At 40.5% G+C, this 13800-nt stretch overlaps 1 protein-coding gene across 4 annotated transcripts in view; it reads right to left on the minus strand.

Annotated features, from left to right (window-relative positions):
* robo1 (roundabout, axon guidance receptor, homolog 1) overlaps window positions 1-13800 on the minus strand; it is a 344541-nt gene that overhangs the window by 130998 nt on the left and 199743 nt on the right. For 2 of the 4 annotated variants that reach the window (XM_079674649.1, XM_079674653.1), the window contains one exon: window positions 9326-9415. The exons of the other annotated variants lie outside the window; for them this stretch is intronic. In XM_079674649.1, the coding sequence (XP_079530775.1) occupies window positions 9326-9415 (90 nt within the window). The remainder of the gene's footprint in view (window positions 1-9325; window positions 9416-13800) is intronic. 4 annotated transcript variants of the gene reach the window in all.

Below are 13800 nucleotides of genomic sequence, written 5' to 3' on the forward strand. Positions count from 1 at the left end.
TAAAATGTAATGCATCATTGAAATGTTGACATTTGTATTAAATATAGCTTAGGTCCAAAAGACAGTTTGATTCAAACTCCAGATGGCCATTCAAACATAAAAATAACTATGTAGACATTGACACACATCAGCAGAGACTGAAAGTGAAGCACTAAGTGCAGTCTTGTCATATTTTTGGAACATTTAAACCCCAGTGATTGTCAGGTCCTCCCTGTCCACTGTGGACAATACTCTTGTCCCTCAGCTCGACACAAGAGCCCAAGAATGTATAATTCTGGGCTCCATCCCAGAATAAATACAGTTGAAATACTCAGATGAACATCAGAAACAAGCCAAATAGTCTTTTCAAATCTGGAAAAGACTGAAAATGTCTCTTGTCACAATTTTATTAGGAGTTTGCCAGAGAGTAGAGAAAAGCACAGGACACAAAGATTGCAACCAAACACATCAGAAAATGGAGCACATTCTTCTCCTCACTATAGCCTCTCTGTGCTGCTTTCAGGCACCATAAAAAAAGAGACAAGGGTCCAATGAAAGAAAATGACGGAGAACTAAACAAATCTGTTTCTGTTCAAGGAATGCCCCCATGCATGACGCTGCTGCAAGAAATGTGAGGGGGGCAAACACCGAGGAGAAAGAAAGAGGGGGAGCTTCACAAGGATGCCGCGGCGAGGTTTGGAGCACAAAGCAGGATGAGGCGATAAACAGGCTGTTGCTTTTCCGCTTGCCTGCGCTCACTGAATCCTCTATCCCTGGGTCTTTTAATGGGCCTCACATTAGCATCTGTTTAGCGTCAGCCTCGACATGGCCTGTGGAGGCTGATTAAAATAACCCAGCTATCACATAACATCCTGGCAGCGACATCAAAATACAGTCAGACGGTGGAATATTTGCAGCAACAGAAAAATGTTCATTAGTTGCTTCTGTTCAGACTCTCATCCTATGAGGTTATGGAAAGATGTTACGTTTATTATGTTATTGGCAAGCATTCAACAAATATTCAGCACTTTAGTTTTATGCAATACCATAACAGGAAGAAAGTATTTATGAATAATTAGACTAGTATTTCTGACTGTGTTTTTCTTCTTATCAAACGCAGCTCATTCTTATGTTTTGAGAGACCTTCGCATCACTCCTCTCTGATAAATGCATAATGGCAGAAACAAGCAGCATTGTGTTTCATTCTTAATTGGTTTAGAGACAGGAGAGCTCTAATGAGTAAAAGTGGATGCAGGGTAACTGAGCCAAGTGACTCCTTTGTTCTTGTCTTTACTGGACCTCAGCCAATCACAAAGAAGCTAGATGCAAGAACAAGATGAGTCGACCAAAGCAGAGCTCAGTCAGAGCAACAATCTGACATTAAATGTATTGAGGGCTAAAATATTGTCAGTATTTGTAATGAATACATTGCAACTGTATTATAGTGTATATTAATGTTATGTAGTGGTTTAGCTTTTGCAGTGGCTTTTGTACACTGGTGTGACAGCCCTGACAGTGGCACTTTAAGCAGTTCAATTAATGTTCAATTGAAGTGAATCAGTTACACTTTCAGGACATGTCGCCGGTGTGAAAGTCAATCGGCGATGTTCTAAACTAGTACGTTCATTTTTCAGACTCTAGACATGGAATAATGTAATTAAAGATCATAATATTACTCTGCTGTAATGTGTGTGTGTGTGTGTGTGTGTGTGTGTGTGTGTGTGTGTGTGTGTGTGTGTGTGTGTGTGTGTGTGTGTGTGTGTGTGTGTGTGTGTGTGTGTGTGTGTGTGTGGTTGTGTGTGTGTGTGTGTGTGTGTGTGTGTGTGTGTGTGTGTGTGCGTCAATTCCCTTTTCATCTATTAGCATGTTCACAATGACAATGCTAACATGTTGATTCTTAACAGGTATTATGGTTACCATACTTCTCACTTGTTTTAATAAGAATACATATTTCCCAATACAGTATGATGTTATTTTGTACATTATTATCTCATTATTGGTCCCATCGGGACGGCCAAGATGTAATCTTGAGGCATCTAAACAGTAGTTCACAAATGAATGGGTAACTTCCACCTATCATATACACTACAGCCTATGGTTTGAAAAAACTGTCATTGTAGTCAATATTATAGTTGTTGAGTTATTCTGGGAACGTCTACTGACAGTAGACACTGCTACTGTGGCTTAAAAGTCAGATCCAGATCAAAATAGTGTCATTTTGTGGGAAGGATAAACATTCCTAATTCAAACTATAATATATATACTTTGGTTTTCAACATTATTGAATACAAAATCAATCAAAGAAGTAAAAACACAAATTGCTATTTCAATATTTAGGACAAACCTCAACTGCAAACTCAAACTGCCAAATATTCAGAAGTGATGAGACATTAATATGTTTTCCTCAAAGATACGTCTTCCAAAAACGTTCATGAACTGTACTTAGAATACCATTCTGCAGTAGTTGTGGTTTCCGAGGGGCCTTAGAGCCAACATCAGTGACTGATCTCTCTCTGAGGACGCTGAGCAGAGAGAAATGCCATGACACTGCTGATGCTAAAAGCATTCCCTGTCTCCCAAATAAAAAGCCTTTTCTTTCTGTCTCTGTCCCTGCTACGATCAGCTGCCAAAACAAACTGGTGCTGTGATGAATGTAATAAATATGATCGATGGGATATCTGGCGCTGCTGACCTCACACCACGCGCCAGAGTCCAGGGAGCAGGTGCTGCTCAGATTTACAGTCCCCCCTCCCACCGTCTAATGATATTCTCCTCTGACTCACAAAGAGACGCTAAGCCCTGCTGAGTCTCACAGCCCCCCCAAACTACACACACACACCCCCACACCCCCACACCCCCACACACCCACACACACACACACACACACACACACACACACACACACACACACACACACACACACACACACAAAGAGTGTCTAAGAAACAGGCCTAATATTGTCTCTGAAGGAACTTTGTGTACAACATGACTTTGCATGGATCATATCACTACTAATAAAAACTAGCAATGATTTTACAGATCATAAAGTCTTCATTCATGGCTGACAGTGATTACATTTATTTCCACTGGGTGGTGTATAAAGGGCTGTAAGCACTACTTATGTGTTTCTTCATAAAAATGGCTAATCGCACAACATACTGTAAACTTGAGAAATGAACAAATAAAATAGGGAAGTTATTTTGTCAAAGAATAGCATAGGCAATGTTTTGGATGGGTCATTTAAAAAAGCTATACATTTAAAATGGACCTAACCACCTAGGATATTTAGTCTTGTGATAAAAACATCCACTACACTCTTCTTATTCTACATTAAAAAAATATCTTCGGCTAATTAAGTTATGGCAACATTTTTACTGTGGCTTTGATATTGTGAAGCATGCCTTTTGTGAACCCCATACAAACAGCTGTGCAGCCACAGCTGTTATACAGCCAACATATAAGTCTTAATAGTGTTGTTACTCCTCACTGCATTTTACGAGGGGCTGTTGGCAAAACTCTTGGCAAATAATCCTTAGCTAATACAATATTGTACACAGTTGTTTATTGTGTACATCTGACAGGGTTTTGACTTTAGATGCATTAAGAATAACTAGTTTGTGTTCCAAGATGGTCCCTCGCTCACTCATATGAAAGTGGCCCGCTGCATTAATTATTTCTCCGCCTGCCTGAATTGCCTTGTGATGTAGTGTAGATGGAGAACAACAGTCCCAGATTACATAACCAAGTATGTGAACATTTGGTTTTAAGTCAACGTAATAGGAACTATTTGAACAAACATCTCTTGTAAAGTCGTCGGAGCCACAACATTCCCTCCTGTCCACGTTGATAATGTGACCCATATAACACTTATTATCCTTTCACCAAGATATTCAATTTGTTTGACGGGGCATGGGCAGCTTATCATTAACCCTTAACAAAACCCTATGCAATCTACTTCCAAATTATCACGAGGACACTAGAAACGTGATTGTGAATATTCTAATTTATATCTCACCCCATTCTCTCTGTGCTTTCAACCCTGGCCCACCCTTGTTAACTCCCATCTCAAATCTTACCCCCACTTGAGTGACACTTGACCACATTACTCCACTTTTTAGCCTGACAAAGATTTGCTAATATATCCATTTCTTTAGATGGTGCTTAACTAAGCTGCGTGGATCAGGGAGATGAAAAGAGATTGGATGGGGAACAAAGTGCATAGGCTGTGGGGAAGATGCGTGTAGGACATTAGTGCATAGTTATAATATGATTATATCTCAAGTGAATCGCTCCTTCGGGCATGGCAAGATATTAGTCTCTTTTGTTTCCACTGGTAGGAGATGAGCACTGCTGCTGTACTGGGGATAATATGTGAGAGTGCAGTAAGCTGAGCATGACGCTCTTTGTTTCCTGTATGATGATTTCCATGGTACTAAGACTGATGAACATAAGTGAGTGTCATGGAGACGTGCCACGCTGATGCTCTGGTGGCTCTTGGGTAATATATGTGGGGGTGACACTGCCAAGGAAATTGGATTTCAGGGTGGGGAATCAAGGCCAGTGCAACAGCCCTGTTATGAGGGTAAAGGACGAATAGAGAATAAAGCTCTCCATCTCTCTCATGGTAAAGCTGTCAGTGCCATGAGCCCAGACACAGACCACTCCACCGCTCACCAGTAAGGGAACATGAGGCACCTGGTATCCACCCATCAAGCCTCAACAACATGAGGATAATCTCTGGGCAACATGTATGTGCTCTTGTTTGATCACACAAGAACTAAATACAGATGTTGTTTCTCAATTTAGTGTTAAATATGTTCAGGTTTTACAAACAATTATATGTAGGAACAATATCTAGCATGTTCTGCTTAAAATAGTTAGTCACCTGAATTCAATCAAACTGTCTTGGCTGAGCAGGTCCAATGTGAACAAGGGAGTTGTATTTTGAAATGCTGATTAATTGCATACTAATCTAAGATCTAACTATGTATTACTCCTCAAAACAATGGTTTCTGTGTAGAGAGTAAAACCTTGTAGCAACATGCCTTGTTTGATCAACAGTTTCTATTAAACAGGCTTGGCTGGTACCTGCATGAGAACAGCATCTCCAACGCCTTTCACTTCGACTAAAATGTATATATATTAATATATACATTATATAGTAATAGGGTAGCAAAATTCGGGGAATTTTCAAAGATGGAAACTTTCCATGGGAATTAACGGGAATTAATGGGAATTTATGGGAATAAACTGGGAATTTTCCAAATTGAAGGTTGGCTCTTCATAGGGAACTTAAATATAGTTGGGGAAAGTATATTTTAGCATAATCTTGACTAAAACAAACAGATGCCATTCAAGTACAATTGAATATCCATGCCATAGCACACTGCTTACTGCATGGCTATTGAGACCACACAAAGGTTCGCAACAGGCTCACAAATGCGAGAGTGGAAAAACTGGTTGGCATTCGGGCAAACCTAAGGCTCTTTGAGCCTGACACAGAGCCATCCTCAACAAGGCTGGACAGTGACACTGAAGAGGAATACTCAGAGTTGGATGTTGATGAGGCCCAGGAAGAGCCCATTGACTGAAAGGGTTTAGCAAAAATGCAGAGGATTGCTTGAAGGAAGATTTGCACGTTTAATGGGACTTTTTGGAGGGAGAAGGGCTCTTTTCATTTAACATTTTCAATGGGACTTTGTGGGGATTTTTTAATAGGGGGTGCATTTTTGTTCATTTTTTAATGAGTGGGGTTAGGGGGGATGAGTAATATTTAACTCAACATTCCTGTTTTCATTCTTCAATGAAACATAATTGTTCAATAAAATAATTAAAACTTGTTCTGTTCTACTTAAAAATAAAAAAATAAAAAGATCTGTTGAAATGTCATGTTTTTTGTTTAATTTTGCATCGAATATTTCCAAAATTCCTCAGCTTAATTTCCCATGGAAACTTTCAGGAAACTTTCCAGAGATTTACCAGAAATGTTCCGCCCCTTTGCAACCCTATATAGTAATATGTCTTAAAATAAACAAATATAAAAAGTGCATTCAACATTATTACCGGTAGTTTAAATTCTATTTTGCAGCCCTTTATTTTCTTCCTTCCTGTTTCATTTTGCACCCATTTTCATTGTACACTATTTTAACTGCTACTGTAATTGTACATATACATTCTTCTTGAAAAAACAATAAATAACTACATTTAGAAACCCAACATGATGATGTTCAAGCATTAAACTATATAGTATCTGTTCACGTATCACTCAAACATTAGCACCATTCTGCTGGATGTTACAGGGTAACTTGCCACCCCTTAATGTCTCACAAGTGTTCGAGCTTTTCTCCTTAAATAGGGCCACATTCAAATCAGAGCTGCAACCCTAAACAAAGCGATAGATTCATGGTACTTTTCACTCACATTTGGCCTTATATGGAGTTGTATGGCATATTGGATGACACATTTTTACTGAAGTATAAATAAGACTTAAAGCTAATCTACAGTATACTATAGGAAAGTGTAGCAAATGTGTCAGCTGACAGATCTGTGTCACGCAACACTTTTAATTCTGGTACATGTTCTTACTATAGTAGCAAGAGGTCAAGCTCAACCAAGGGTTGTTTATATTCTTCGAGAGAAATGTCAGCATGCCTAAAGTAAGCTACTTTAAAAACACAAGTTGTTTAAGGGAAAAAGGACCCAAATGTTTGGGAATCTAATACCCCCATAATAATAACTCGGAATACTAATTGCTTTGTTGGTTCAGTCCATTCAAGTATATAATCCTACATTTGTCATGGCCAGAACTTGTTTCGATGCCTTACAACAATTCTAATCAGGTGTGTGCGCGGAACCATAGCAGGAGAAACGTTATTAGTTAACACCAGTATGCAAGCCAATTCATGAAAATGTGAATAGGTAATCAAAACCACACAGACTGTCTTTATCTGCATAGAACACTCTGTCAAAACACATCAAAATGAGTGTGTTGACAGATATCTTCTGTGCTATCTATTTGATCTTTGTGATTGATGGGTACTGACATTGTTCTCACCCATCCATTCATCCATCAGTACAGTGGATGGTTTGCTGTAGACGTTCAAGGACGGAACATTTGAGAAAAGAATAAAACATGGGTTTACAGTAACATGGACCGCTCTGTTCTCCAGCCAATCAATGGTATCTATGCGGCAACCTTAAATTCCCTCACTTTCTCTTTATCTTTATTTCCATAACCTGACAAATAGAGCTGCTCTCTGTAGTTGCCGTCTTTTGTGATCTGTGACAAAACCAATTGGTAGCTGTCGGCGGAGAGGGAAGATATGAGTGCTGATGGGCTCTCTGAAGTCACGGTCAGCCTTTCATGTTGAGGCAGAAGAACCAAAGACCTATCTTCTCTGTGGGTGTCTGCCAAGCAGTGGCTAGCAAAGTGTAAATGCAAGAGTTTTTTGGCGTGTCTCTGTAATCCACTGTCTTCACACGGGTCAGTCTCATCTATTAATATTGAATGTGAAGTTCTGTGCACAAGCTCTTTGATATCAGGAAACAATTTAGAGCTGGCTGAGAGTCACTGTCTTGGGGGACCAATAAAAAACACTTTTAATGTGTTGCAAACTTCAGGTCATCATGTGGTTGCTTATAACATTTACAATATGCTGTATTAACCCCAGGTGACTACCACACAAGACATAATGGTGTCATTTCCAAGTACTGTGCCAACTGTTTTTAATTCTACACATATTAAAAGTGGGTCAGGTTACAGTAAAAGTCAAATTGATGTATTTCTCCCTCAACTGTCAATCTCTTATTTTAAGAGTTAATTAAACGCACTATCAAGTAATTGTGGAAGGATGACAAGGACATATTAACTTTGTTTCTAAATGTCATGTCTAAAAGTGAGATCAAATAAAGTGAGACTTGTCAATCAGTGAACATCTATCTCATGAAGGCAACTGAGATCACATGACAGTGTCACAATTCAACACAACCAGGCACCTACACACTCTGTAACGCTTGAAGATGCACTTCATTTCCACCAAAGCTAAGACTGGCTGCTGTCAGGATTATGTTCACGTTCCTTCCAGAGAGTCACGGTATCTGAAAATTGAGTCTTTGGCAACCGTCCACTTTGTTCTATCAGCAACAGACTTAAGTTATTAGGGCACATTAGTCTCATTTCCAATTCACTGACTGGGCCAGATCAATTTCCTTCAGTTTCATGCACAGATAGGATATAATGACCAGATTAAAGATGAACTCCTAGCAGATTTAACGTTCTTTAGACAAACACAATATAATGAGGAAAATATAACATGATTTCCTTCTTCAAACCCTTATTCAAAGTCAAGTCTGTTGAAAAACCCTTGACCTTGACTATCTGCTAACTGAGTTTAATGAAATATTACTGTTCAAAATTGCTTTGAATCACTGCTATAAAAGGGAGCTATGTGATAGTCATGACGATTGTAGGGTTTTGTGAAGTATTGTCCAGAATTCCAGGTAAAAGAGAGTCTAGAGCTGCCAAGCTGCTGCACACTTCGATGACTCTCACAATGGCTATGACAGCTGATTTGAACTTCCTTTTTTCTGGAACAGATTTCCTGAAGCTGTGTGAGGTCCAGTGAATCGCCCAGGGAGGTAGGTCTCCTCCTGGGACAACATAGTGAGAACACTATTTACCCTCACTCTGGGGTAAAGGGCCCGAAACAAACTAAACAAAACACATGCGTCATTACTAATTTTCTCCAGACTTGAATCCTTTGTGTGTGCACATTTGTGTGTGCGCTAGTCTCCAAGGTGAGGACTCCATTTCCGGCTTTTCATTTCCCTATAGAGCTCTGTAGTCTGGGGAAATACCTGCTACATGAGCTAAATGTGGAGTGTTGCTCTATGCCTCCTTTTCTCACAATTCTCCTCTATCAACGCTCAATTCCAAGGAACTTTAAGCAGCAGTTACAACATGACTCTCGTGTTTAAGTATATATTTGCCACAAAAACACTTGGAAACCGTTGCCTGACACTGAAGCTTATTTATTCAGTCTGAGGACTTTTCAACTGTTGGGAGGTTTCTGATTGCAAAATGTAAACAATTGGCTCCACCAAGAATATTTTGTAATCCCTTTGATCACTTTTCTCAATAAAGCGCTTATATATAACAGCTTTGTATACCTGGGTCGATAAACAACACATACTTTGCTTGATTATATGTGACAAAAGTCTAATTGTATACTCTTTTACTGCAAGAAACTTGATCGAATGCATTACAAAACGTATTTCTTTCGCCTGGGTTCAAGCCTGTTGGTTATGTATGTATGGAAGTCACATTATGAGAAAGCAGCAGCAGTACCTGTGTAGCCCAAAGTGTTGTCATCCTCATGCTCGGTGGTAGGAGCCGTTGTTGCCCCTTCGCTGGCCCCGTCCTGAGCGACTCCCGTCTCTGTCAACAATAACACCAGAGGGACTGAGAACCCAGACGCATTCTGCCCACTTTCCCCACCCACGGTCCAAACCTCCAGCCCTGTGCATCCTTGACACAAGCAGAGAGCGAACACACAAAGAAGTGCCTGGCTCCATCCTTGTAAACTATGTCTCTGGCGGCAGAATATTAACGTCAACATTGTGAGTTAACACCCACAATTCCAGCAGTGTATAATCCAAGCGCTTCCGCAGGAAACAAAATTATTTCAGACAATCAGTCGGTGGGTAGATCCATCAGAACAATGTGTTGATGGGGTCTTCAGCGTTTATCCCTTGGCTCAGCAGGAGCTTGTTATGTTGTCCCGTGTTGGTCTTGGTGTCAGTGTTAAACAGAGTAATCTCCACCGTATCAATAGCCCTAAGTGGCTGGACCCCAAAGAGAGCACATGGGCAGGACAGAAGTGGGAGGGCCAGGGCACACTCTGCATGATTGACAACGCCAATCAGCGTGCACACACACACCGTGCACACACTTTTGATGCAAATACAATGATGGACCATTAATTACTAATCAGCCCCTTTTGATTCGGGCCCGTAGTAGAGCATGCATCCTCTCTGGAGTGACAGGTTGAGTGTGTGCGACAGGAGGTGTGAGGGCGGGACAGCCGGGGGAGGCGAGGAAAAGGAGAGGCCAAGAGGGTCGGGATGTCTATGGCCTATGGGGGAGAAGGGAGGCCAACTGTGCCCCTCTGATAGCTCTGTTTGAAATAAATCAGTCTTGGGCATGCCCATTTTCTTTGTGGCCCACTGACATGGGGTTAATTTGGGCTCGGTGGTTGGGGTGGGGAGGAAGAGGAATCATAATCAAAGAGCACCCAACCCCTTTAGCTAACTGAGTGGCAGTCTGTCGTAAGTATCAGTTTTCTCAATGATATCTGGCATCACCTCTGATAAACAGCAGACTGGTAGACAGAATTGTTCATCGGAGAGTGCTTTAGATCACCAGAGTGTGAAGAAAAGGGTGACCCCTCACTTTATATGCCCTTCCCATAGCTAGAGAACTGACAGCAGAGAATATATGCAGACTTTTGAAAACACAGTTATTACCCAAAATACTATTAACAGTGTCGGACTCTAGTAACAGAAAAGACATTCAAAATGCAGTGATCATGGCCCCATGCTGCTCCTGTAGTGTTGCAAATTAATGTGGCAGTTTAAAGGCATCATGCTGGGCCAAAAGCTATTATCTGGCACTTCTCTGCCTGTCTGTTTATTTAAACAGTATCATCTGACTGACAACGCTACAGGAGAGCAGAGCCTGTGAGTCACACGGAAATAACCACATAGGTTACTCAGAGTCATGCACATGAAAGGAGCGTGATGATAACACATGAGATGAAAACGAGCTTGACATGAAGAAACACAGACATCAAGCTGAGTCTGAGACACTGTCTGACACTTACAGCATGACACCAGTCAGATGTAGTGTATTCAATCGGTTCAAAACAGACAAATTATTATTAAAACAATGCAACATCTAGTTCAGACAAATAATTGAGTTGGAACAGACAGCAACATTTTTGGAAAAAGAACAAGGAGTCTTTCATATTTATTTCAGCAAAACGTACAGACTACACTCAGGCCTTCGGCCCCAGCTAAAATGTTACCCAGCAACCTGTTTTTCACCCTGTGTGTCTGTGTGATTATTATTTATTATTTTATCCCCCATTGTAAAGCGTTCTTGGGTTTCTTGAAAGGCGCTATAAAAATCGAAATTATTATTATTACTACCACTGATAACCTTGTACAAACAAAATCTAATACAAAGGGTTATGATGTTCGCCAATACTAAAACAATAGTTTGACACGCTAATTGGCTGGATATAACAGTCTAATCAAAACACGTTATAACAATTAGGCACTTAGGCAATTATATTGTTCTCATTAAAACGATGTTTTCCAATACAAATATTAGCATTGGAGCAAGTGTATTCTATATATCCTGCCCTCAGGCCTTATATAATGCACGTGCTGTTAATGTCTCTATGTGAAAACTTCCTCTGTCTAGTTCCCTGTGTGGTCCCAAGTAAGGGGTCCAATTAGAGACCCCTTCTCATTTACAGGTGGTGTACCCAGCTGCCCCTGAGACATCATAAAGTCAGGACTTCAGTGTTTCCTCACTCCCCCCTTTTAGTCTCTGCACCTAGCTCCCACGTTGGCTTATTAATGGGTCACATGTGCAGATAAGTGACTGCTTACCAACAGAAACAAAGACAGGCCTGCCCCCTCCAGTCATTCCCCCTGGCTCCGAGCCCTCCACAAACATGTCCTATTTTCTGGGTCACAGGCCCTCCACCATGGATCAATCCACAGGGCGCCATGCAGGCTTTTGGTCCTCTTTCTCTACTGTAGCCATAAATGATGAGATCTATACGCTAACTAGATTTGACTTGAGTGGTTGTTTGCAAGACTGTGGCTATGTGAATCCAATCAGCACAACCCCCCTCTACAACCTGACATGGCAATAAACCTGATGTCTAACTTATTGCCACTATAGTCAAGGTTGTTTAGATTGACAAATGCTGGGAGCACCTAATAGATGTGAAGGAAGAAGCCGGAGAAGATAGCTGTTGTTTCATTGTCATCCTGTCATGTATTGGCAGCAGCGCTCCAGCCCTGGCAGCCTGTATAAAGTGATAAATGGGCTTTAAAATGATGAGTGTGGGGAGTGGAACTCCGGGGCTTGTTAACAGGACTGACTGATTGTTTGCTGTAGGACAATTTCCTTCCCACAGCCTGATCAGAGAGGTGGCATTTTTCAGTAGCATGACCTCAAACAATTTCAATGATTAAATTGGTTTCTTGAAAAATGTTCTCCCCTAACATCTGTTTATTTTGGTCTGATGACAGAGAGAAAATATGAGCAGCTAACAAGATTTTTAGTAATGGGGCAAAGCCAGCAAGATTTCATTCCTTTCATTTGTGGACTTCATTCTGCAAGTTGAACATTTAAATGAGTTTCCTGCTCCGTAATGTAACCATAACGAAGTGCAAAAAAAAAGTATTTGAAAAAAGCTTTGCTTTTCAGCAAAAGCTAGTGTGTCCGCTTCATCTGTTTGCACAGCACCATTACACTCATTTCCATTTTGATTACACTTTCTTTGTTTTCTGCATGACTAATGGAGTTTTAATCAGGTCTTGAGATATTACATTCGCAGTTGGCTCACACTGCTGCAGAGAAAAATAAAAGGAACAAAGCAAAGTGGAGAATCATTTTTTATGTCCAACACTCTTAAAGTAACTTTAACTTTAAATAATATCTTAAACTGCAACAGGCACATTTAACCACAAATCCCCTGGGATTCATGTCTAGAGATGAATAACATACCGCTTGAATGAGCATATGCAGTATCTGTCTGTAAAAAAATCAAATAACAACCCAAGTCTTTCTAGCATTGCTTAAAAAAGACCACCACAATGCATACATCACCTCACCAGTTGTTGTTGTTGTTGTTGTTGTTATGATGAGAACAAAATGTTGAAAAGGCCGTCAATGACAACCGGTAACATTGATGCTTATCTATAAAGCAGTCTGTATGCCAGAAAAAACTTTAAGAAACAAACTCGTAGAGAAATTGTTTTCACATTTTTTGCATTGCTTAACGGTTGAATTAAAATGTATATCACTTTCATCTAAGAACATTAAATACATAGCTGGAGTTAGTGGTTAGTTTAGCATTATCTAAAGACCAAGAAAATCCACCACTGCTGGGGCGCAAGTCTATTACACAATTTATACATGTTGTACTTTGGTTTTGCACACAATAAACATTCAGATATACAGTTTTGATTGTTGAGCTTAAGAGGTGTTTGTAGGTGGATTTTGTAACCTTTGGGCAGAAGCCAGGCTACCTTTTTCTTCTTGTTTTCAGACTGTTTGCCAAGCTAAACAGCTGGTGGCTGTAGCTTAATATTTACCATACACATTAGAGAGATATCAAACTTCTCATCTGCAAGATACAGTATTTTTCCCAAAGGGTCCAACAGAGGTTGCGCTAAACTTGTTTGCTGTAATTGTGTCAAATGATGCACCCCCACCGCGAAATGCGCCCCGTGTCACGGGAACGCACATTTCTAAATGAAACGTTTAGACCTTAAAACGAAAAGTAAACGTTCAGGTTTTTTTTAATGGTCATTTTCAGACTGTGAGTCGTTTAGTGGTAGCTGGTTCCTCGGCTCATGTCCAGGGACGTCGGAACTATTTTCTGGGGGGGGGGGGTGCGGGATTTTTGCTGGGAGGGTCGGGGGGGAAACTCACACTATCAATGATTAACGAACTCGACACGTAGGCCTAATAGCCTAGGCCTATACATAACAGATATAGGCTACATAAACACACGCAGC

Source organism: Notothenia rossii, assembly GCF_949606895.1.
Source record: "Notothenia rossii genome assembly, chromosome: 4".
NCBI classification, from domain to species: domain Eukaryota; kingdom Metazoa; phylum Chordata; class Actinopteri; order Perciformes; family Nototheniidae; genus Notothenia; species Notothenia rossii.